The sequence below is a fragment of the Arvicola amphibius genome, chromosome 2 (genome assembly GCF_903992535.2).
Source record: "Arvicola amphibius chromosome 2, mArvAmp1.2, whole genome shotgun sequence".
Classification (NCBI taxonomy): domain Eukaryota; kingdom Metazoa; phylum Chordata; class Mammalia; order Rodentia; family Cricetidae; genus Arvicola; species Arvicola amphibius.
In genome coordinates this window covers 143,940,609-143,966,122 of record NC_052048.2, presented here as the reverse complement: position 1 = coordinate 143,966,122, position 25,514 = coordinate 143,940,609, and the positions used below count along the sequence as shown (strand labels likewise).

The following is a 25,514-nucleotide window of genomic DNA, read 5'->3' as shown; positions in this document are numbered from 1 at the left end:
TGACTTAAACACACGCAACCTCCCCCCCCCCCGCCCCCAAGTTGTGATTCTTTCGATGCTTACGACGTCATTGTGCAATCTTAATAAGGTTTCCAATCAGCCCCACCCACTCTGGCCCCGCCCCCACCCTCCAACAAAGATTTTTATCAAATGTGGGATTTTCCCATGAGTCTCAAAATTAGAGAGTCGACTCCCAATAAATATGAGACTGGGGATGTCTGTAGCTCATTCTGTTCTCGAGCCCACCAGGAACGAAAGACAACTCTGTCTGCCCTCCAGGAACAGCTATGAAGTTCCTCTCCGCAAGTAAGTGAAGGCAATTCCTCGCCCTCTGGTGGAGCTGTTGAGCAGTGTGAGAGAGAAGCGTGTGGCTGAGAGCGAGGGTTGCGGGCTGGCCAGCAGCCAGGAGCAGCCTCCCAGCTGTGCTATCTGCTCACTTGCTGCTTTCCCTTCCCTCCACACAGGAGACTTCCATCCACTTGCCGTCCTGGGGCTGATGCTGGCGATGGCCACTGCCCTCCCTACCTCACGAGTCCGGAGAGGAGACTACACGGAGGACACCACCCCCAACAGACCAGTTCACACCACCTCGCAACAACTCGGAGGCCTGATTAGTTACATCCTCAGGGAAGTCTTCGAAATGAGAAAAGAGGTGGGTAGGCTGTGAAAGTGCCGAAGGCCCAGTGTGGGCGTTCATTCATTCTCTTTGCTGCTGAGTTGGGAATTCTCTGCCGGGTTCTAGGGCACTTAGGAATTTGAGGTTAAAGATCAGACTACACTGTGTTCACTATTTCTTCTCTTTGCTGGTCTCAGGGGGTCTTTCCCCATCTGGAAAATACAGAATGTAGCTGTATTTCTAAAAATTTCACAGTGGGCCATTCTCAGCTACAGTTAGCAATTGTTTCTTGGGTGGGGATTCCTTTTTCCTTACCAAAGAGTAAGGTCTCTTTGCCTTGAACTCTGGAAGGACTCTTGGGAATGGATGAATCTTTAGCTGCTTGTGCAGTCGCAGTGCTTTTTGCTTGAATGTAAACTAAGCAATGAGGACTCTCCAGGGCCAACCCAGCTAAGATGCAAATGTAGAGCCCAACAAAGAGCTAGCTAGCAACTACATTAGGCTGGGCACAGCCATGCACACCTCTAATCCCAGCATTCGGGAGACAGGAGACAGAGGCAGGAAGATCTCTGATTTAGAGGTCAACCTGATCTACATATCAAGTTCTAGGACAGCCAGGACTAGAATGAGAAACCTTGTCTCAAAACAAAAACAAACAAACAACATCTACCTAGATTAAAGTACCTCCCATCTTTAAATGCAAAGTATTTTGACTCTGCTTGACAGAAAGAAAAAAAGTCACAAGAGAGAAGATTAAGAGCCCAGATGCTAGGTCTGGGTGTGTAGAACTAACTTTGTAATCTTGAGGACATTCCCTACTATTTAGGACTCTTATCTGCAAAATTATGGAGTTACAGATGATAGCACAGGCCCTTCCAGATGGAATATTCTGTGGCTTAAATTTATTTGTCCCAATTATCATCAAAATTTCTGTCATTTACTAAGTTCCTACTATGTGTCAGGCAGTTTATATCATTGAATTCTTTAAATAAATGTACAGGGGGACTTTAACAATTCTTTACTTAAAGACAGAGTAACAAACCTGAAGTTAGAGGACTGAGCCTAGGGGATTTCTTTCTACTGGGCTGCTTGGTAGGGCACCAAGAGGGGGTAGCTTCCTTTCTCTTAGTGTCTCCTGGCCGTGGGAGGGCATGGACTGGCCCTCTAGTGGTATTAGCTAAGTGAGCATCTGTCCTCCTTTGCAGTTGTGTGATAACAACCCTGACTGTATGGCCAATGACGATGCTTTGTCAGAAAACAATCTGGAGCTTCCAGTGATCCAAAGAGATGATGGATGCTTACAAACCGGATACAATCGGGTAAGAATTTGTCACATTTACTTCCAGCCAAAGCTCTCTTGCATGTGGTTCATATACATACAGCTCCAGTCAGGCAACAGAGATGGGGTAGTCAACAGAAAGAATATTATGTAAATATTATGAGGGAAGTAACTTAAACCTTTGATTAAAAAGCAGTTTGCCATTGAATAGGTAAAGTCCCCTCTGTTGGGATTCTTCACATCTGTTAAATGTTAGAAATCAAAGCAAGTGTAGCTAGCTCATCTCGAGTACAGTGGTCCAAAGATCATTCTCTGGCTGCCTCTAGAATGATCCAAGCCCAAGTGAGAGTTCTCCCTAACTGAGAACCCGCTGCACACCTCTCCCCCTCTAGCCAGTGAGATAACCTGCATGGATTTCTCATTATTCCTTAAAAGCAGGTCTCGGGCCAGCACAGACATAAGCAAGAGTACAGGAAGGGTAGTGGGGGCAGAGGCAGGGGAGGCCAGCAGGGGATCCCCACTGCCATACTCTTGGTCCTGTGGAAAATATTAAGTGGTGCCTCTAGTTGTCCAGCTATTTAAGGGAGGTCAACTGATGCTGCCTGGTACCTGATTCTCTAGAGGGGCAAAGGGAAAAGATGCTGAACAGCAGGAATCTTATTCTCAGACTGAGTCTGTCTCTTAGAGAGAACTAATTTTCCCTCCCACTCTACTCATAGGAAAATTGCCTATTGAAAATCACCTCTGGTCTTCTGGACTACCAGATCTACTTGGAGTTCGTGACAAACAATGTACAAGATAGCAAGAAAGACAAAGCCAGAGTCATTCAGAGCGCTACCAAAACCCTAAATCAGATCCTCAAACAAGAGGTGAGTGCTTCCCCATCTCTCATGCAGTGTGGGGAAGGGATGAGGGGATGCTCCCTGCCTCTTCTCAGGGCTGCCACAGCTTCCACAAATAGCCTACCTCGGAAGGCGGAGGGTCTGGGCAACCGTTCCTATTGTCAAACCTTGTTGTTTCACTTGGGGGTTTATTTGGGGTTCTCTTTTGCAAAGAAAATAACTATTTTAAACCATAATATGCAGATTTTAACTAGCTGCTTAAGAGATAATAAAAATATAACAGACAAAAGGAAGCATACCCAGCCCTACGCAGACAGCCATTATATAAAAAAAAAAAAAAAAAAAGTCTATTATTAATCCCTGGTGAGTGACATTCTTGCTACCAGAGACCTAATGCAGAGAAGTAGCCAAAGGCTACAAAGGCAGGGAAGGAGAAGATTAAGGGCTTCTGGCTACCACTGTTAAATGGCAGCCGTGGAGGATTGATGGCTCAGAGTGTGGATGGGCCAAGTCAGATGCAAGAAGGCCCGGAATGCAGCCCTGGTGATAAGGCTGCTTCTGCCACTTGTAGTTTCTTGCCTTAAACCCAAGCTCTGCACAGGAGTCATGTGGAGTCTCGTTCCAGAACAGCCTGACTTAGAAGGTCCACGGGGGGATTGAGATTCCCTTTGTAGACAGTTGCCTGCTCTTGCAATTCCACTATACTTCAGGCTTGCACATAGTGGGACAAGCCTTCCAGTTAGTCATCCCCACGCCAGTCGGTCCATGGAGAGGGGCTTCCAGCCTTCCTTTGCTACCACACCAAGAGACTCACAACAGGATCTGAATGAAGTGAGAGGGAAGCACTTGGTTTGGAACCCACTGAACCACCTTTCCCGATGGCTCCTCTTCGTGCAGTAGCAATGCTGTATATGTCAGCACTGTTTTGGATAACAGACAAATAAGGTGGTGGTGGTGGCCTCTGGGTGCATACTCTCTAATGGCAGACAAAACAGACATTAGGATTCTGTTGCCATTGAAAAGCTAATAATTACCTTGAGAATAAAAAGAGTGGAATTGCTATGCATAGGTCCCTCTCAGGGAAATCTGGAGCAAAAGCACCTCCCCCTAGCTTGGGCGAGTCAGAGCAGATGGACCCAATTAGTCTCAGTCTACATTTGAACATCTCCCCACAGCCCAGAGCACCCCACAACAAAAGACATGTGCAATATTTAACCAGTCTTTCTCCTCCTCTCCTCCCACTAGGTAAAGGTTGTAGATAAAATAGTCACGCCTAGCCCAACTGCCAAGGCCCTCCTAATGGAGAAGCTGGAGTCGCAGAAGGAGTGGCCAAGGACCAAGACCATCCAACTTATCCTGAAAGCACTTGAAGAATTCCTAAAGGACACCATGAGGTCTACTCGGCAAAACTAGTGTGTTGTGCCTAAGCACGCTATCTGTGGACAGCCCTCACTGTGATCGGCAAGCATACCTGTCGCCGGGTATCTACCTTATGTTGTTCTCTACGAAGAACTGACAGTATGAATGTTGGGACACTATTTTAATATTTTTTTAATTTATTGATAATTTAAATATGTAAACTGTAAGTTAATTTATAATTAATATTTATAATTTTTATGAGTGTCACTTGAAATATATGTAATAGTTTTGAAATTATAATATAAAAATCTATTTGATCTGAATATTCTGTTACATAGCCAGATTATTTTTGGGAATACATAAGTTTACCTCAATAAATTGCTTATTTATACATGTTTTTAAAGAAATCTTTGTGTTGTATTTTTATAACGTTTAGACTGTCTTCAAACAAAGAAATCACATTATCTTTTAAAAAATCAGGGCTTGAAGAATACAACTCAGCTGGGAAAGAACTTGCCCAGGATGAGCAAGTCCCTAAGTTGGATCTGAGCATCAAAAAAAAGACTAAGAAAAAAATCAATAATAAACAAGTATATGATGTGTAAAATTAAATAAAAAGTAAAAATAGCTGCAGGTGGCAATTGAGAGGAAAAATTCTTTACTAAAGGAATAAGATTGGTACACAGAATATGCCAAAAGTAGCAAGTTTTAGGGTTATTGAACAGCACCTTGCTGAGGAGCTTGAGTAATATCAGATGAATATTACTTGACCTGTCCAGATGGACTCCCATGGACTTAGAGAACTCACAGCCACTTTGACTGGATCATGAAATAGTCAATGCCTAAGCCCTCTTCGCTCCACCAGAAAGTTCATTAACCTTGGGGAGCCTTTGTCTGCATACCTTTTCCACTCCCAAGAGGCTTTCTTGATTTCGATGTTAACCTCACTTATGATTTCTTGGTTTACAAATATCAATATAAACACATTTCTTGTTACCATCAATACAAAACAAACAACAAGACAACCCTAAAATCCCTGCTTCCCGCCAGGTACCATGATAAAAGGCTGCATCCATCCCATTAGTTAATCCCAGCACTTATATATTCTTTTCTGGACCCTCCTGAAACTTAAAACATGATTCCTGAGTGGAAATTCAAGTCGACCTGCCTCCAGATCTATTCTTAACTTTTAGTTGGCATTGAAATATAGACATGGAAAATCTCAAGACATTTTAATATAGAAAATAGATTTGAAGTTGAAATCACAGACTCTGAGACCATACAACAACTTAGACAAGGGATAGCAATGTACATGCTCCTAAATAACAACTGGACGTTCTGCCTCCCTTGCCTGCCGTCTCTATGCACTGCACAGACCTCCTCCCAGGGACTGAAGGCATTTTCCTCCCAGCTAGCATGTGGGTCCCTCAAGAAAGCAGCCCACTTTTTTATGCTGGCGCCATGGCCAAGAGCCTGAGCAAGGGAGACCCCTGGAAGTATTGCTGAAAAAAGAAAGAATACTTAGCTAGTCACAATATAACACAAGTCAGTTCTCAGTGAATATAGAGAATTTGGTTGGAAAACATTGATGTGCTATTGCCTTAAAGAAAAATAGAAAAAAATTAAAGAAAAATTCTGAAGACTTCTAAAAAGACGATGAATAGTCACGGCGGAACACATCTTCACTCCTGTTCCCACAAACACCACTCTTCACCCTTCCAGTCCTCAGCAGAGTTGGTGGTAAGTCAGCTGTGGTGGCACACACCAACAATCTCAGCTCTCTAGGCACAGATGCAAGAGTACTGTGGCTCTAGGCAGACTAGGCTACGTGGGTAGACCCGTCTCAACTCCACCCCAACTCATATGTGTGTGTACATGTATACACACACACACACACACACACACACACACACACACACACATGATGATGGTAATGAGACAGTGTATATAACCTAATGAGTTCCTCCTTCCTGCTCTGTGCAAAGCTGGGAATTTGGTACAGAATTCCCCTTTCTAATCCCAGCAGTATACAAGTTCTGTCTTCTAACAAAAGTATCCCTACCTTAACCTATGACGGCTTCTTCCTCCAGGGCAGGTGTTCTGATGGGGAGGGGAAAGTCCACAGAGGTCAAGAATGCTGAGGAGTCACACAAGGAAACAACCACATATTCTGACTGCTAGAGACTGTGTCACAGTGGGCTTCTCAAAATTAGGGTCAAATCTAAGAACAAACAACAGCTAGCCAATACATCCATTCTTTAAACAACAACAACAACAAAAATGTTGAACATCACAAATATCAGGAATGTTCACAATAAAGAGATGAATAAATAGCACGGGCACTGACTCTAGGGCAGGAAAACCAGACATCGAGCGAGCAATGTAAGTAATGAGATTTACAAAAGAGGAATGTGAAGATAGACGCCCTATCCTGGGATACTATCAACAAGGGGATCCAACTAAATCTGGGAAGGGCAGTCATCTAGGCTGAGATATGAAAGCTATGTGGGAGTTAACCAGGCCAGGCTAGAAAAGGCATTACAGAAAGAGGAAATAGCATATACAAAGTTCTTCATTAATAATAGTAGTAATAATAAATGCATATAATATAGCTTTCATAATTTTTTTAGTTTATGTATTTATTATACATAGTGTTCTACCTGCATGTATGCCTGCATGCCAGAAGAGGGCACCAGATATCATTATAGACAGTTGTGAGCTGCCATGTGGGTGCTGGGAATTGAACTCAAGACCTCCAGAAGAGCAGCCAGTGATCTTAACCTCTGAGTCATCTCTCCAGCTCAGCTCTCCTAATTCTTAAAGATGATAAGCAGGCAGCTGGGAGAGAAAAGTCATCAACAGTATCACTCAGAAGTGAACTTTAAATTCTACAGTGCTAACCTGTTAGGCAAAATGTGCTCACTGGTACACAGTAAAATGGAAGTTATGGGGAAAACCAACTGCTTTCTGATTGGCTTTGAGTTCCGGTCCACAGAAAGAAATTCATTCCTGGTACTGTAATGGTTGCTAAAAGCCCATGGCTCAGGGGGTCATAGTTCTAAGGGAGGAACCTACTACTGCTATTTTGCCAAATGGTTATGCTAACAAGTTGGCTTCTAGCATTTACATTACACCCATAGATTAACATGGCTTTCAGCCTTGGCCAAAGAAAACTCCTGCAATTAATGAAGAGACTGGCCAAAGTACTGAGAATAAATGACTATTGAGTGCTTGGTCCTAAAAGGGACATCTATATTAACATCACCCTCATCCCAAGGCTTAGAGAACATTGTGGAAGAGCAAGTGGAAAGAATGGAAGAGCTGGCCAGGCAGTGGTGGCACAAACCTTAATCCCAGCACTTGGAAGGCAGAGGCAGGCAGATGTCTGTGAGCTCAAGGCCAGCCTGGTCTACAGAGTGAGTTCAAGACAGGCTCCAAAGCTGCACAGAGAAAGAGAGAAAAAAGCTACAAAAAAGAGAGCGCAAGAGCTGTAGGTCGGGGAGAGTGCCGGCAATGCTGGGCGTGACCTGGCTGTGACACCCACGAGCTCACTGCAGTTAGAGTTATTCACACAGGACCTGTAGAGACCAAGCCAACAAAAGCAGTCACTATTCCAGGAAGCTGCATTAAATGGATCAGTGAGTTATAAAAATACAACAGGAGAGAACATGAAACTGGGAAGGGGACATGTTGTTGGGAAGGAAGCTGTTGGGCATAGGTTATATATATATATATATATATATATATATATATATATATATATGTATGTATGTATATATATATATGTGTGTGTATGTATGTATATGTATATATACATATGTGTGTATACGTATATATACGTGTATACATATATGTATATGTATATGTGTATATATATATATATATATATATATGGAAGTTGAGAAGGGCTGAAAAAGACAGATGTTACACAGACTGTCAAGAACACTAGAAGGCATACTCAGAAGTCAGACTTTATCGCACATGCGGTGAGAAGAGGGATCTGAAGTAGTAAAATGGCATATGAGATTTACATTTTAGGGTGTTTACTCAAGTTGTAACTCGGAGAGTGGATTTAAAAGCTGCTGGAAGAGAATGCTGAGGAAATTTCCAAAGGCTTTTATTAAAGTCTGGAGAACAAATGGCAGTGTTCTGGTTCAGGATGGTGATAATAACCAGCAAATATAAGATTGGCCAGTTCGGCTACGTGGGATTTCAGAAGACTGCTGGCAGCTCACAAGGAGAGAGAAAGTAGGGGTTGAATGGAGAAGTAAGCACGTGGAGGACTTGGGATCTGAACGCATTCACTTAAACACTTGTCTGAGCAGCTCTGACGTGTCAACTTCTCTCCTCGGGCCTGGAAATACGAGGATGATAAAACAAACATCTCTGCTCACAGAGAACTTAAGGCCAGAGAAAGAAACATGAAGAAATGAATACTAAACCGTGTGCTAAACATGTTACAGTTACGGACTGGTTGAATTGTGTCCCCCAAAAGATCTGGTAAAATCCTGATTCCCCAGGGAATGTGACTTTATTTGGAAATGGGCTGTTTACATAAATAATCAAAATAAGATGAGGTGATTACAATGGGTCTTATAAGACCAGAGGAGCCAGGTAGTGGTGGTGCATGTCTTTCATCCCTTCACTCAGGAGACAGAGGCAGGTGGATCTCTGTGAGTTTGATGCCAGCCTGCTCTACAGAGTGAGTTCCAGGGCTACACAGAGAAATAATGTCTTGGAAAAAAAAACAATGACAACAAAATCCAGAGGAGATAGAAACTCACTAAGCAGACATTCATATGAACAGAGGTTTAGAACAATGCCGGCACCTGACGTCTCCTTCAAATGTGCCCACTGGTGCTTTCTGGTTGGATCTGAGGTCTGGTCCACACAAAGGAAGGCTTTGACCCCTGGAGTCCAAGAACAGTCTGGGTAACATAGTGACACCCATCAGAGAGAGAGAGAGAGAGAGAGAGAGAGAGAGAGAGAGAGAGAGAGAGGAGGTCTATGAATCTGTTCTCCTCATGTGAGACAGAGGTAGATAGTTGGAAAGACACAGATGCATCTATAAGCCAAGGAACACCAAGAATTGCCCACAACTACAAAATGCAGAAAGAATAGGCAAAGAAAGTCTTTCCTTATAGGTTTCACAGGGAATGAGGGCCTACCTTTCTGACTTTTGTTTTGTTTGACCTTTTGTATAAAGGTATTGCTCTTTAACCGAGTAGCCTTGAGATTGCTGTGTATCACAGGCTAATAATCCTCCTGCCTTAGGATCATAAGCATGTGCCATCAAACTCAGCACTTCCAGCCACCAAATCTGTGAGAATAAATCCTTGTTGTAGGTCACCCAATTGGTGGTAATTTGTTAACACAGCCCTAGAAAATTCTGGCAGTGCACAGTAAGTCACCAAAGATCATAGATTATGGAGGAACAAAATGGCTAATATAATAGAAGGATAGAGAGCAATGTTATTAAAGGTTTTTGTTTGCTTGCTCACTCTTGTGGTTGGTTGACTGATATTTTAAGAGTTGGTCTTGCAGCCAGGCAGTGGTGGCGCACGCCTTTAATCCCAGCACTTGGGAGGCAGAGGCAGGTGGATCTCTGTAAATTCAAGGCCAGTTTGGTCTACAGAGCAAGTTCCAGAATAGGCTTCAAATTACAGAGAAAAAAAAGTCGACTTTGCTATGTAACCCTGGATAGCCTAGTGCTTATTCTATAGCCCAGTTGCCTCAAACTCATAGTAATCCTCCTGCCTGGGCCTCTTAAATGCTGTGATTGCAGGTGTGTACATAACAACAGGCAGAGGTGTATTGCTGTTGCTTTGTTGAAAAGGGGGTAGTTATTGTTGTTTGAGGGTATGGGTACAGGTTGGAATATGTGCACCTGTGTGTGTCTCTGTATGCATGTGGGGAGGCAAGGAGATGATGTTTCGTGTCAAGTCTTCCTCTTACTTTTTTACGCGGGGTGTCTCACCAAACATAAAGCTCATTGACTCAGTAAGATTAATTAACCACATTCCCAGCACTAGGTTTATAAAAGCACACCACCATACCACACATTCTACATGTGTCTTTGTTAGGGTTTTATTGCTGTGATGAGACACCATGACCACAGCAATTATTAAAAAGGAAAACAGTCAATTGGGGCTGGCTGTAGTTTTAGAGGTTTAGTCCATTATTGTCATGGCAGGAAGAAAGGAGGTCTACAGGCAGACATGGTGCTGGAGAAGTAGCTGAGAGTTTTACAACTGGATCTACAGGCAGCATAAGAGACTTCCAAACTGGGCGTGGCTTGAGACCTCAAATCCTTCCCCCTACACACTTCCTCCAATAAAGCCATACCTCCTAATGGTACCACTTCTCATGAGTCTATGGGGCCATTTTTATTTAAACCCCAACACATGTGTTAGATAGCTGAACTCAGGTCTTTGTGCTTGCATGGCAAGAACTTTAACAACCAAGCCACCTCCAGAGCACCACAACACATATTTTCACATATAAATGTTGAGAGATATTCAGTTCTTATTGGTAGTTTGGTGTCTAGAGAATGAACTCCAGAAGTCAGAGGAAAGAATCTAGAAAATATCCAATTTCTTGAAGCAGGTTCAAGCAGCAATGGAACAATGCTAGTGAAGCAAGCAAGAAAGAAAATAGCAATAAAGTCCCTGCTAGGAGACAAGCCCCAGAACTTCCAGATTGGTGATGTGATAGATCAGGCAATTTTAATTTGCCATCTATTTCCTCATAAAATTTTCACAAGATTAATCCACCAGCACAAAGCAAATATCTGCCAGTCATGTGTTGTGGAATATTATTTGAAGATGTGTTACATTTGCTTATTCTGTGGAACATTTAATAATGAAAAGATGTGTTGCATTCTTTTATGTTGCATTTGTTTAACTCTGTGAAGCTGTGTTACTTTGCCTGCCTAAAAGACCTGATTAGTCTAATGAAGAGTTGAATGGCCAATAGCAAGGAAGGAGAAGGGATGGGCAGAGAGAATAAACAGAAGGCAAAATCTGGGAAGAGAAAGGATCAAGGAACAAGAAAAAGGGGAAGCAAGAAAAGAAGGGTCGCTGGGTGGTAGAGGCGCGTGCCTTTAATCCCACCACTTGGGAGGCAGAGGCAGGCGGATCTCTGAATTCGAGGTCAGCCTGGTCTACAAGAGCTAGTTCCAGGACAGGCTCCAAAGCTACAGAGAAATCCTGTCTCGAAAAAAACAAAAGAAAAAGGAAAAAAAGAAGGGTCCAGCAAGACATGGAATAAGAAGGAAAGAAAGGTAAAAGTTCAGAGGCAAAAGGTAGATGGGATAATTTAAGAAAAGCTGGCTAGAAATAAGCCACGCTAAGGCCAGGCATTCATAAAAAGGAAAAAACCTACATGTGATTTATTTGGGTGGTGTGTCCCCAAAATAACGAAAGAGTAAAAACAACCAACTACAGTCAAATGTTTACCCAACTCTAAAGGATAAAAAGTAGTTTTTAGTCCTGTTTGGGGCAAAAAAAAATGGACAAGGGATGCTTAAAAATGAATCAAAAATGAGATCTCAAGAAGTGACCACATGTTCCAGATCATCTGGGATTTGTAGTTCCTGTGGTCTGTTTAGAATGGGAATTTTTTGTGCTAAAGAAAATGTTATTCCTAATGCTAAAAGATTGATAACAGAGTTGGGCAGTGGTGGCGCACGCCTTTAATTCTAGCACTCGGGAGGCAAAGGTAGGTGGATCTCTGTGAGTTCAAGGCCAGCCTGGTCTACAAAGTGAGGTACAGAACAGCCAGGGCTGTTACACAGAGAAACACTGTCTTGAAAACAAACAAACAAAAAAGACTGATATCATCTAACTATGACCATGATAACATTTATACTATGAATATGAATATAAAAATATGTAAGAGAGAAAGCTGATGGGGAGAGAGCAGCACAGATGTCACTCCGATAACAACTGCAAAAGCTTCTAGTGGGTTCAGGAAGGGAAGAAAGAGATAAACTGACTCTTAAGCATATCTAAAGACATTTGGAAAAGCCATTTGGAAACCAACTATTTTACAAGCCTCAGATATACTTTTCATATAAAAGAGTTTAGAGTTACCCTACACAGAGGATCTTACTCACCCCAGAAGTCATAGGCCAGATTTCCAACTAAGAAGCCCAGTGTGGGAGAGCTACCCCTAAGTTGTTGGTCTGAAGTGTCACAAAAACCACCAAAATGTCTGTCCTCTGACTGCTCATCTTCAGTATTGTGTTGGTTATTTTTCACCTTTTGTCTCTTCAGATAAAACACTAGAATTAGTTTGTCAACAGCCATAAAATGACTTTCTTGAATTTTGATTGCGGTTGTATTGAATCTAGAGATGAAAGTAATAAGCTGACATTATGGCACCCTCCTATTTATGAAAAGAGAATGACCTTCCATTTCTTTAGTTCTTTCTTGATAGCTTTCATTTGAGTTATTTAGTTTGTCTTACATAGATCTTTATACGCTTTTGATAGGTTTATACCTGTGTTTCATTTTCTTGGGTGCTACTGTAAATGATAGTGTTTTTAATTTCAAATTTCACTAACTCACCAATAGTACTACTACCTTTTAATTGAAATCATTTTGGTTCAGCCAGGTTCCACCAGGTGTGGTGCACACAACCTCAGAACTCAGGAGGCTGAGATCAGAGGATTGAGAGTCTGAAGCAAGTCTTGGTTACAGGCTTCAAGCCACCTTGGCCTATTCAGTGAACCTATCTATAAGTTCATTCATTTATTTGATTATTTTCTGATGCACTGGTGAAAATTACAGACTTGGATAGCATTTTCCTAATCCTGTTTATACCAGGAGCTCTATCTATCTTTCTAGTGAGATTCTACAAAGAACAAAATTCGGGGTACTGTATAAATAGTGACGCGTAGTCTACGCCTGCAAGCATATGGGGAAACCCAGTTTGCCAAAGGAGAAAGCATGTCCTTATTCTCTTACTGCCAACCCTTGGCATCTCCTCCTGGGGGTAGAAGCAAAGGATTTGCCAAACAAAAATGCTAGAATGGATGACATCTAAAGTAAACATACATCTCTTTGTTTTCAGCTCTCACTCAAATTCCAGAGTACTCTAAGCCACTTGGGATGTTGTAAGAGTACCCCCCTCCCAGCGCTGGAAAATTTGAAAAACATAATAAGTACCTAAAAGATGCCAGTACCAGGAGGTCCAACAAAATGGTTCATCCATAATTTTATAAAGTTTAAGAAATACATATCCTATGTGCAAACACTCAAGACTTTAATTAATGGGCAGTCAATAAACCCGGACATCTAGGGAGGCAGACTGTTGGGGAATATTATTTTCAGGTGTGGGACTTTTGTTTATGCTGTATGTGTTACTGTGGGTGTCTAAAACACCTGATGGACCTAATAAAGAGATGAACAGCCAATAGTGAGGCAGGAGCAAGGATAGGCGGGGCTGATAGGCAGAGAGTATAAATCGAAGAACTCTGGGAGGAGAGAGGCTAGGGAACAAAAGAGAACAAGGAGAGGGGGAAGTCAGGAGCCAGCCACACAGCCACCCAGCCAGCCACAAAGTAAGAAGGAAAGTAAAATATACAGAAGAAAGGCAAGCTAAGGCCGGGCATTTATAAGAAAGAATAAACTTCTGTGTATGATTTATTTGGGAGCTGGGTGATGGGCCCCTCAAAGAGCCAAAAGAGTAAAAAAATCACACAACAGCAGGCATCACAAATAAAAAGCAGAAACTGGCCATTCTAGGAGAGAAAACACACCAAACTAACAGGAGTTCCAGTACAGAGAGCAGCAAAGAGAGCTGAGAATCTGCAGAGTAATTCAACAACTGTCCCCATATAATTCTGGAAGATCTAAGTTCACTGCTCAATCAAAATAGACCCATGCATGACAAAGCATGTTCTTGTGAAATTTCATAACTATAGAGATATACAGAAAGATTCTGCATGCTTTAGAAGAACAAAAATGAAATATGTGACAATTTTTAATCAAAAAAAAGAAAAAAACCCAAACCTCTATCAGATTGTTTTAGACTTCTTACCAATGAAGCAAGACTACCACAAGAATCAGAAATGGAACTTACTTCTTGGACTAGATGCCAAAGACACAGACAACAAAAGAAGAAATATACTAATGGACTTTGCAAAGACTTAAAAATTTTGTACAGAAAAAGACATAGTAAGCAGTAAACACAGAAAATGGGAGAAAATACTTCCAGTCTTACATAGTAATTCACTAAACTCTGTGGCTGCTCTTGTCCATTATACAAATAGCTCTGTATTTGCATAAAATTTATACACATTTCTGTACACAATCCCTAGATCAGCTATTATATCAATGCAATCATCCAAATGCTATATTAACAGTTGTGAAACTGTATTGTTCAGGTAATAATGAAAATGTCTATGCATGCTCTATATAGATACACATGAGCATCAGAGCCTAAACTATTTCTTGATCCTGTATTACTGAATCAATACATAAAGAATTCATGGAGACAAGGGCTATACCTAATAAGGATTAATATCTGAATACATAAAAATACCTAAAATTAATTTTAGGTATTGAGATTAACCTGAGTTACATGAGACTCTGAATCAAAATAAGTAAATAAATATATACTTGATAGAACAAAGGTGTAAATGTAGGCTAGAATTTGAAAAATTTAAAAACTAGGTGTACTGTTGTCAGGAAAGTAAAATAGTATATGTATTATGGAAGACAGTACATCGGTGCCTCAAAAAATGAAAATCAGAAAAAAAGAAAATCAGAATTATATGATCGAGCAATTCCAGTTCTGCATATATAGCTAGAAAACAAATTAAAGAAAGGTTATCAAAAAGAGGGGGAAAGTGTTGAGAGTATGAGAAAAGGGCACCCTAGTACACTGTTAATGGAGAGATAGATTCATTCAGCCATTATGAAAAATGATATGGAAATTCAAAAGAGAAATACCCAAGGACCCTTCTTCTGAGCACAAACCCAAGATGAGCTCTTCACACGGGGTGGGAGGAGTGGTGGTAAGACAGGGTGTTCCTGTGTAGCCCTCACTGTCCTGGAACTCTCTCTGTAGACCAGGCTGGCCTCGAACTCAAGAGATGCCCTGCCTCTGCCTCCCAAGTATTGGGATTAAAGGTATGCGCCACCACTGCCTGAGTTCTTCAAAGCTCAACGATGTCTGTATGCCCATGAATAATACCACTGGAGTATTATTCTTAGAAAACCAAGAAAGACATGGAATCGGTCTAAATTTGTGTCAGTGGATGAATAAATAAAGAAAATGGATATAAAGTGTTAAACCTTAAAACAAAATATGAAACCAGGTATGGTGGTGCAGGCCTTTAATCCCAGCACTTGAGAGACAGAGGCAGGTGAGTCTCTGTAAGTTTGATGCCAGCCTGGTCTACATAGATAGTTCCAGGACAGCCAGAGCTGTTACACAGAGAAACTCTGTCTGGGAAAAAAAAATGTGATAAGCAAATGAACTTGACTTCCTACTGAAAACAGCACAAGTCAGAGGATAGGCCAACAGTGAGATCCTGTCTTAAAAAAAGGATGGTTATAGTGCCATTTGATACAGCACTGATGGACACGGGGACATTGTGTAAGTAAAATAAGACAGATCCAGGAAGGGAACTATTTATTTGATCTCATTTTATGTGGAATCTAGCGTGGGGAAGAAGCCAAGTACATGGAGACAGAGAATAAAATAGTTGTTAGCAAGAAACAGTGAGGGGCTGAAGGAGTGAGAAGCTAGAGGACAAACAGTAAACGTGGCAGATACATAACATGAAGACTCATATTTGGGGGCAAAAATGGACAAGGATGGTTAAAATTAGTCAAAAGTGAGACTTCAAAAAGTGAACAGACACCCCAGAGCAGCTGGGGTTTGCAGTTAGTGTGTGTGTTTTTCTAAGCAGGTTTTTCATCTGTTTCAGTTCAGTTTCACTAATCTTTAGCCTCTTATAATTTGAAATATATTTAGGAACTACTTAAAACTAATAAATAACATTTATAAAAATCTATGAGGTACAACCAAAACCAATCATACATTCGTTTAACAAAAACATAGCGTGGGCCTGCTCTGTGATCGGCGCTAAGGACAAAAGGTGAACAAACCCCACCAAAACCTTGAACTGCATTCCATAGGCTTACCTCCATGGTAGATTTAACACGGAGAAATTAGGAAACAACCTGCCTCAAGATCCAGTAATACCACTTTTGGGTATATACCCAAAGGATGCTCAATCATGCCACAAGGACATGTGCTCAACTATGTTCACAGCAGCTTTGTTTGTCATAGCCAGAACCTGGAAAAAACCTAAATGCCCCTTGACCGGAGAATGGATAAGGAAAATGTGGTACATTTACACAGTGGAGTACTACACAGCAGAAAAAATAAGGACAGCTTAAATTTTGCAGGAAAATGGATTAAGCTAGAAAACATTATTTTGAGTGGGGTAACCCAGACACAGAAAGACAATTATCACATGTACTCACTCATAGGTAGTTTTGAAACATAAAGCAAAGAAAGCCAGCCTACAAACCACAATCCCAGAAAACTTATATAACAATGCAGACACTAAGAGAGACTTACATAGATCTAATCTACATGAGAAGTAGAAAAAGACAAGATCTCCTGAGTAAATTGGGAGCATGGGGACCTTGGGGGAGAATTGAAAGGGAAGAGGAGAGGCAGGGAGGAAAGCAGAGAAAAATGGAGAGCTCAATAAAAATCAATTAAAATTAATATTTAATTGCAAATGAGGATTGTGTGCATTGTGATCTGATTGGATTTGGATTATGGAAAGAGTGAACCAAGCTAATTCATGCATCCATCACTTCATCAACTTCTCTTTTTTCTGAGGAGAACATTAAATATCTATTCTTTTGGCAAAAAGAAAAAAGAAAAGAAAAGAAATAGTTAACAAGCACAGAAAAAGTTGTTTGATGTCACTAGCTATAAGAGAGCAACAATTCAATCAATACCACTCCACACCCCATTAGAGCGACTTTTTTTTTTTTTTTTTTTTTTTTGGTTTTTCGAGACAGGGTTTCTCTGTGGCTTTGGAGCCTGTCCTGGAACTAGCTCTTGTAGACCAGGCTGGTCTCGTAGAGCGACCTTTATAAAACAAACAAACCAAAACTAACAAGCATTTGTAAGGATGTTGACAAACCGAGACTCCCGTGTGTTACTAGCAAGGGTGTAAGACGATGCAGGCACAGTGGAAAACAGTCGGCAAGCTCTTCACGAAGCCAAGCAGAATTCCCTTATGACCTGGCACCTCTACTCTTCTGTATGTGCCTGGAAGAACTGAAAAGAGGGACTCAGAACTCAGCAGCACATCAGTGCTCACAGTGATGCTCACAGCAGAAAAAGGAGGAGCCAAGCTAGAGGCCCAGCAGCAGAGACTGGATAAACAAAATGCGGAGCAGTGTGCGTGTGCGCGCGCGCTCGGACGACACATAGAGTAAACTGGAATAGTACAGAGATGGCCCCTGTGCAAGGATGACACGCAAATTTATAAAGTGTTTTATATTTTTTATAAAATTTTGAAGAATTCTATGAAAAAATAACAGAAACACGGTATTTTCTCTGCTACCTTAGTAAGAATCATTCTAAGTGGTTTAACTGGGTATTTTGTCTTCCCTCTATCTTAATAGAGAAATGTTTGAAAAATTAAAAAAAAAAAACCTCTTCCTGAAACAACCACTTTTCCCTACCCGCCCTGTATATCCTCAATTACACACTAGTGATCTATGCACAAGGCGGTAACCACTTTCCCCCACCCACCCTGTATATCTTCAGTTACACACTAGTGATCTATGCACAAGGTGGGAAGAAGGAACTAATTAGTAGACAGCTCAGCCTGCCCATAGTGTGTTTCATTAAGTTACACAACATTTCACAAGACTTTAATCTGCTAGCCATACATGGCAATGGCCATCTGAAGCTCTAATATCCAGCAACCGCACATTTTAAGCAGCATGCCCTGATCAGTTTCCTGCAACTCCACCCAACCTACTTCAAGGAACACTGCCTGTGATCTAAGGACATTTTAACTTCCAACCTTTATTAAATGAGAAGCATGTATAATAGAAATGGAGTCAATCCAGAAGTGACGTTAATCTAGTAATTTTAGGAACTTGTTCTTATCTTTCCCCTTTCATTATACAAATGAGACTATTAGTATTTATGAGGCTCGAGAATTATTTAAGGTACACTGAGGGAGTATAGTAAATATTCTTTCATAAAGTGACATTAAATGACAGCCTATTAATTTTCTTTTTCTTAGGATTACAATAAGTTTAGGGAGCAAAACTGATTTCAGTCCTTTGATATATTCACAGATCAAGTCAAATCAAATCTATTCATCAAATGAATTCTCAGAAGAGATTACTCATAGCCAGAACTACTTCAGATGGTGGGAAAGGGTCCTAGCAAAGACCAATCATTGGGACACTTGGGTATGTGTAAGTGTTTAGGAAGTACAGTGACATGCACACCCAATCATTTGGACACTTGGGTATGTGTAAGTGTTTAGGAAGTACAGTGACATGCACACCCAATCATTGGGACACTTGGGTATGTGTAAGTGTTTAGGAAGTACAGTGACATGCACACCGAACCAGGGGCCTGAAACTCGAGGGCTTTCGGTTTTGACTGCTCCTTCCTAACTGTAAACGTGACAGAGAATGAGACAAATATTACCTATTTTGACTTACAATGGTGTAATATTGTCAACTTGATAGGGTCTAGCTAGAATCAGTGAGGAGACAAGCCTCTCGATTGTCTATGGGGAATTGAAGTAGGAAAACCCCATTCTAAGAGTACCCTAAGAGTGGTACCTACCATTCGGTGGGCTTTGAAGCCGGACTGAAGAAAAATGAGAAAGCAAGCTGAGCACAAACATGCGTCTTCTCTTCTTTCTGCCTGCAGATACAATGTGACTTGGTCAGTCAGAGCTACTCAGCTGTCTCCGTGACTTCCCCTCTAAGCCTGGCTGTATCCACAAACTAGGAGCCAAAGTAACCCCTCCTCCCTTGCATTGCCTTTGCCACGAGTGTGTCTCAGGAATGTGTAAAGTCTCTAAGGCAGAAAGAAGGTGCTGAGACACGGAGCCATTGCTGTGATAAACTGACCACTGGACTGGTAGGCTTTGAGACTGGTTTGCAAGAAGAATGAGGAAGAGTTTGGAACTCTGAGCTAAAAATCCCTTGACGGATACAAACAGAGCTTAATAAGCCATCCTGGTGGCAGCTGGAATGACCAGAAGGCCAAGAGAAACGAGGACAGTGCAGGAGTGACTCGTGGGGTCTCAGAGACTCTGCTGAGAACTTAGTCAGTGACCATGTTCATGTGGTTTGTCTGTTTGGATGGTTAGGATTTTGGGGTTTTTTTTTTTTTTTTGAGACAGGGTTTCTCTCTAACAGTCCTAACGGTACTGGAACTCTGTAGACCAGTCTGGCCTTGAACTCACAGAGATCCATCTGCCTCTGCCTGTGCTGAGATTAAAGGAGTGCACCATCCCCACCTGGCTTTAGTGTGATATTTTAACAAGAATCTGGATGCATTGTGCCTATCTCCGGAGAAGTTAATGAGGATGAATCTGAAGGTAATGGACTACTTTGTTTGGTAGATGAATTCTCGAGACAGGATAGCAGCCTGGTTGCGCCACGGCTATTCCTCATTCGCACCCATTTGATTCAGTTCTGTCGTGAAAAAGAGCAGCAAGTGGGGAAGAAAGGCATTTGAAGAATGTACAAAATGTATGCTTTTGCGGGTGGGGAGAGCTCAAGGGCTGCATCCTTGCATGGCCTCAGAGACTTGACCTAACTAGGGAAGAGAGGATATAAAGAAATGAGAAGTACCCAGGAAACTGGGATCACTACCCAAGAAGCTCAGCATGTTTATTATACACAGTTGAATAGGGAGATAGGGTGATTGTAGGCAACCAAACAAGGAGGCGGGTCTAGCTGATCTCAGGAGAAGGCTCTGAAGGAGCGCAGGCTTCAGGTCACAAACATCTAGAGGGAGAAGGCTCTGATGGACACTGTCTTCACACGCTATCAGCACTGGCACATGACCTCCCCGAGTCTCACTCCCTCGATTGGGGGAAAGCTTTACCATTTCCCCACAGTCCTGAGGCTCTGGTTCCTGACATGGCTGGTTAATGTTATACTACACATTCACTCAGGACTACACACACTCAGGGCTTCCTTGATCTCCATGCTCAAGCAAGTTTCAAGTTGCAGAGAAGGGGCATGTGGAAAAGGACTACGTGAGTTACAGAGAATCGTCTTGCTAGTTACTGGAGTTACAGGAAATGTGCCCTGAGGGAAAGACCTATCCATCAAAGGCTCCAATTTATAAAAATGCAAGTTCATTTGAAAGAGAGAGTTTAACTGAGAATGCCCTGAAGGCGTTCCCTGCTCTTAAAAAGCAACTGTCTAGGAAAGAGTTTCCACGAGTCAGCAGAAGAGTCTACTGCATTTATGATCCAGGAACACCAGGCTCCATTTGCAGCAGGCGACAGAAATGAGGCAGCAGAGCCGGGCGGCGGTGGCGCACGCCTTTAATCCCAGCACTCGGGAGGCAGAGGCAGGCGGATCTCTGTGAGTTCGAGACCAGCCTGGTCTACAAGAGCTAGTTCCAGGACAGGCTCTAAAAAAGCTGCAGAGAAATCTGTCTCAAAAAACCAAAGGAAAAAAAAAAGAAAGAAAGAAAAAGAAATGAGGCAGCAGAGTCCACATGCTAGTAGTTTTACAGGCATGAAAAATACAAGACTGAGGGGGTCAGAGAGTCTTGCATAAAGCTCCAGAGAACCACTGAGGCCAGGCAATGTGTAGCAGGATTAGAGAACCTGGTAGGTTACTACATAAAGCCCAAGTTCAAAGGAAACTCAAAGATGCTAAGGATGCCAAAACTTTGGACTGTCCATTAAGGAAAGTGGCATGCACACAGTAGATCTGGCTCAAGAGAAAGGCTATGTGTTCTGTAGGAAGCAGAGCTGGAGGGGCAGGGCCACCTAGGTCCTTTGGATCCCGAATTATTCCATCTCCAGACCTGCAGGGCACAGGTCTGCAGGATTTGGTGCTTATCCTCCTGAGTTTCTGCTTGTCTGTGATCTGCCTTTGTTTATTAGGCCCCCATTCCTCTCCTTTGAAATGGAGATGTTTTTTCTGTGTGTCATATATTGAAAGTATGTGACTTGGTTTTTATTTGCAGGGGCTCACCATTAACTGCCTGTGTCTCAGAAGAGAATCTGCACTTTCTTTTGAACAGCGTTGGAATTATTAAAGATAATAATATTTATTTACTTATGTGAGCTCCACAGTGTGGATGTGGAGGTCAGAGGATGACGTGGATAGTTCTCTCTTTTCACCGTATGGTCCCAGAGACTGAACTCGCCTCATTAGTTCTGGCGACAAGCTTCTCTACTTACTAAGCCCTGATGGGAACTTTAGAAGTTGAACTGATGCATTTTATAATATGAAATGTCCATGAGTCTACAGAGACAAGAAGTAAAAGGTTGTGGCTTTGAAAGTAGTATTGCCTGTGATAAGTATTTTGAAATCCCTGATGATGGGTTCCTCCACCGATGCAATCAGTCAGATCAGGCTGAATTAAAAGTCCAGTTTTAATGAGCAAAGCACCCCCAGGTGATCTCAGGGGAAGAAGAGAAATCACATGGCAGATCTAGAAACCAGAGCTTAAATACTCTGTAGGCATGGTCTTGGGCAGTTACAGGGGAGGAGTTGCCACTTGGTGGGCTTTCTGAGCAGAAGGGGTTTGGAATGGGAGATGTGAGGTAAAGTTCCCAGCTGAATGTCTGGGTGGGGTTTGGAATGGGGCCCAAGCTGGAAAACCCCAAATTTTGGATGTCAAATTAACACGGCAGGACTTATCATGATTATTACTGCCAACCTGATAGGATCTAGAATTAGTGACCAGACAGATTTCAGGAGGTATTATCTAGATTAGGTTATATCTTACTTAGAGTATGTATTGCTGGGACAGGCACCATTACCAAAGGCAACTTGGGGAGGAAAAGGTTTATTTCCTCTTATGTGTCCTGATCATAGTCCTTTATGAAGTTACTTTTGTGACAGTGTTGTGTGTGTGTGTGTGTGTTGTTGTTGTTGTTGTTGTTGTTGCACTAGGGGCTACCTTCAAGAGCAGCAGAGAGATGAGTCACCAGAGGCAAACAAGACAGGCTCAACACAACTCAGTAGCCAGTGTTGGTTGAAACTTAGAGATTCTGACCACAAGTTGTTTATTTTGAGCATATTTAAGCACAGCACAATTTGGTTAAAAAAAATATTTTGGTAATAATTAACTCAATCCTGCATGCATAACAAAGCATACCATCTCCTTGAGATAGAAAAAAGATAAATACTTAAAGTAAGATCAGAGAGACTGTATCGAGACTTTGTGAAGTCCATAGAGACAAATTCTATAGACGGCTGAGAAAAACAAATTTATGATAAGGATCTGGAGGAAGATCTGATACCAGGAAAGTGTCTAGCCACACAGATGACAGTTTCCCAGGCTAGAAGGCACATCCACACCAGCTTTCTGGTGGGGCGGGTGGGGGGGAAAGACAGGTTCTGCATTCCTTCATTTGAAGAAACAAGTCTGTGTTTAACATCCCAGCTTTCCCTAGTGCATATCTGTGAGCACAAACACTCTGTGCCCCTTCAGGAAGTCAGAGCAGTAACTTAGATCAGGAACCTAGGAGCAGGAGCCCATTCAGAGATCATGGAGGGGTGCTGCAAGGCTTGCTCTCTGTGGCAAGCTCAGTCTGCTTCGTTATAGCACCAAGGACCACCCATCACAGAGGTGATACCACTCACAATAGGGTGAGCCCTCCCACACTAACCACTAACTAAGAAAATGGACTGCAGACTTACTTATATGCCAATCTTAGGGAGGTATCTTTTTCACATGAGAGTCACTCTTCCTAAATGACTCTAGCTTGTATTAAGTTACCATAAAATTAGCCAGATTAATTAAAGGAGAAAGACTCACCCTAAGTGTGGGTTGTACCATTCTTTCATGGGCTGTGGTGCTGGACTGAACAAAAAGCAGAAAATTAGCTGAGCACAAATATTCATTATTCTCCACTTCCTGCCTGCAGATATAATGTAATCAGCAACCTGGACTCCTGCCACGATATTTTCCCATCATATTTCCCCATCTACAAACTGTAAGCCACATTAAACCCTTCTTTCCTTACATTGTTTTTGCCAGGCATTTTGTCCCAGTGACATGCAAAGTAATATAAAAATGATAAGGTGGTAATGCAATGCTCTATAGGCAGTACTGTAACATCCAAATAGGAGTTATTGCCTGCAGTATTCTATGCATCTATGTTTTTCATTACCTTAATGTTATTCAAAGTGTGGCCTGTGCACTATAGTTATGACTGTTCATAACATTCATATAGATCTGCAACACATCAAATAAGTCAGTTGAGCAAACCTTTGGAATAGATATTCTTATATTGTCACAACATCCAAGTATGTGATCAATGGCCACTTTCACTGTGCAAGTTACAGACTGGTGCAGGTTAGTGACTTCATGAAATAATTAATAAATAGAATGGGTTACAGACAGATCATGAGTTACAGATAGGCCATGGTATGAATCTGAGTTCCACACAAGTTGTGTGTCATTTATTTTAAGTTTAATCTGTCAACTGAACTCCTAAAATATATAAAAAACACAGACATGCTGGCATTTTTAGAACTTACTTTACAATTTACTTAAATATTAGTCAAGTCCTTAAGAAAATTTAATGAAGCCAGGTGGTGGTGGCACTTGGGAGGCAGAGGCAGGTGGATCTTAGTGAGTTCAAGGCCAGCCTGGTCTACAAAGCAAGTTGCAGGACAGTCAGGACTGTTACATAGTGAAATCCTGTCTTAAAAAACAAATGAAGAAGAGGAAGAGGAGGAGGAGGAGGAGGAGGAGGAGGAGGAGGAGGAGGAGGAGGAGGAGGAGGAGGAGGAGGAGGAGGAGGAGGAAAAGAAAAAAGACAACACGGGATTGTGGAGATGGTTCAGATGTTAGGCACACTGGCTGATCTTCCAGAGGATCCTGGTTTAATTCCCAGCACCCACACAGCAGCTTAAAAATGTCTGCACTCCAGTTGTAGGGGATCTGACTCCTTACACAGACATACGTGCAAAACAAAACAGCAATGCACATAAAAAATTTTAAAAAGGAATCATCAAAAAAGAAAAGAAAATGAAAGAAAAGAAAAACAGAGAAACCAATACAGGCGAGCAGGAGAGAGGCTCAGCAGTTAAGAGCACTTGTTGCTCTTGCAGAAGACCCAAGTTTGGTTTCCAGAGCCCACATGACAGCTCACAACAGTCCATATCTAATATCTAATTCCAGGGATCCAATGCCTTCTTCTAGCTCCCAAGGGCACCAAACATACACTTAGTGCACAGACATACATGCAGGCAAAACATCTGTGCACATAAAATAAATAATTAAAAAATAAAAGTGAAACCAATACGGGACTGGAGAGATGGTTCCGTCCTTGGAAACACAGCTGTTCCACAGCAGAGGACCCAAATTCAGTTCCTAGCATTCCCACTGAGCAGCTCACAGCCGCCTATAATTCCAGCCCAGGGGTCTCTGGCATCGCTGGCCTCCTCAGCCAGATCTATTTTATTAGCATATACTCACATACCAATACATAAATAATAAAAAATAATAAAATCTTTAAGTTAAAAAGAAGCAAATAAATATCAGTACTTAATACTCTATGTAGAGTGTTCTGAGAGTTTTTAGGTTCCTAAGATATAAAAATCATACAATTGACGTTAATTAAGGGTTTAAGTGAAAGACTGAATCAAAGATACTCCAACTTATTTCCTGAATGAACAACAAACAAGGTAGCCAGGCACAGCTCTAATGGTATCAAAATGGGTGAATTCAGAAACTGGCTAATGAGACGGAAAGAGCAACGCAATGAACAAATAAACCCAGCAAAACACTTGTCATTGCAACTTGATGCAATAATGTGTGGAATATTTTGAAGCACGTTCTTTTCAAACATGATAGTAAGCAAGGGGAGAACTTTCTTGCTTCTGTTAACAGGCACGACTAGCTCTGAAACGCAGTGATGGGAGACTGACCGCATTGTCTACATGTGTGGCTTCGTGTCCACAGAAGGAGCAGCATCACAAAACCTCAGCAACATTCTCATAGCCGAGGACCCAAGGAGAAATGGCTCAAATTCTGTCTTAGTTTTGCTTTTTACTCTAGATTTGTTGCTGATTTGGCTGGGTTTTTTAGTATTTATTTTTTTAATCCTTTATGATTTTATCTTTTATTACCCAACTTTACTTTTATTTGTATGTTTTAATTTATTTTATAATTGGATGTTTTAACCTCTTGC

At 41.7% G+C, this 25,514-nt stretch overlaps 1 protein-coding gene and 1 pseudogene across 1 annotated transcript; both read left to right on the top strand.

Moving 5' to 3' along the window:
- The first annotated feature begins 263 nt into the window (after positions 1–263).
- On the top strand, positions 264–4,150 carry Il6 (interleukin 6). The gene is made up of 5 exons (XM_038320996.1): positions 264–306; positions 465–652; positions 1,822–1,935; positions 2,615–2,764; positions 3,983–4,150. The coding sequence occupies exons 1-5, from the start codon at positions 288–290 to the stop codon at positions 4,148–4,150; spliced, it is 639 nt and encodes a 212-aa protein (XP_038176924.1). The 5' UTR covers positions 264–287.
- A 13,398-nt stretch (positions 4,151–17,548) lies between these two features.
- On the top strand, positions 17,549–17,643 carry LOC119808536 (annotated as a pseudogene).
- Positions 17,644–25,514: the final 7,871 nt, after the last annotated feature.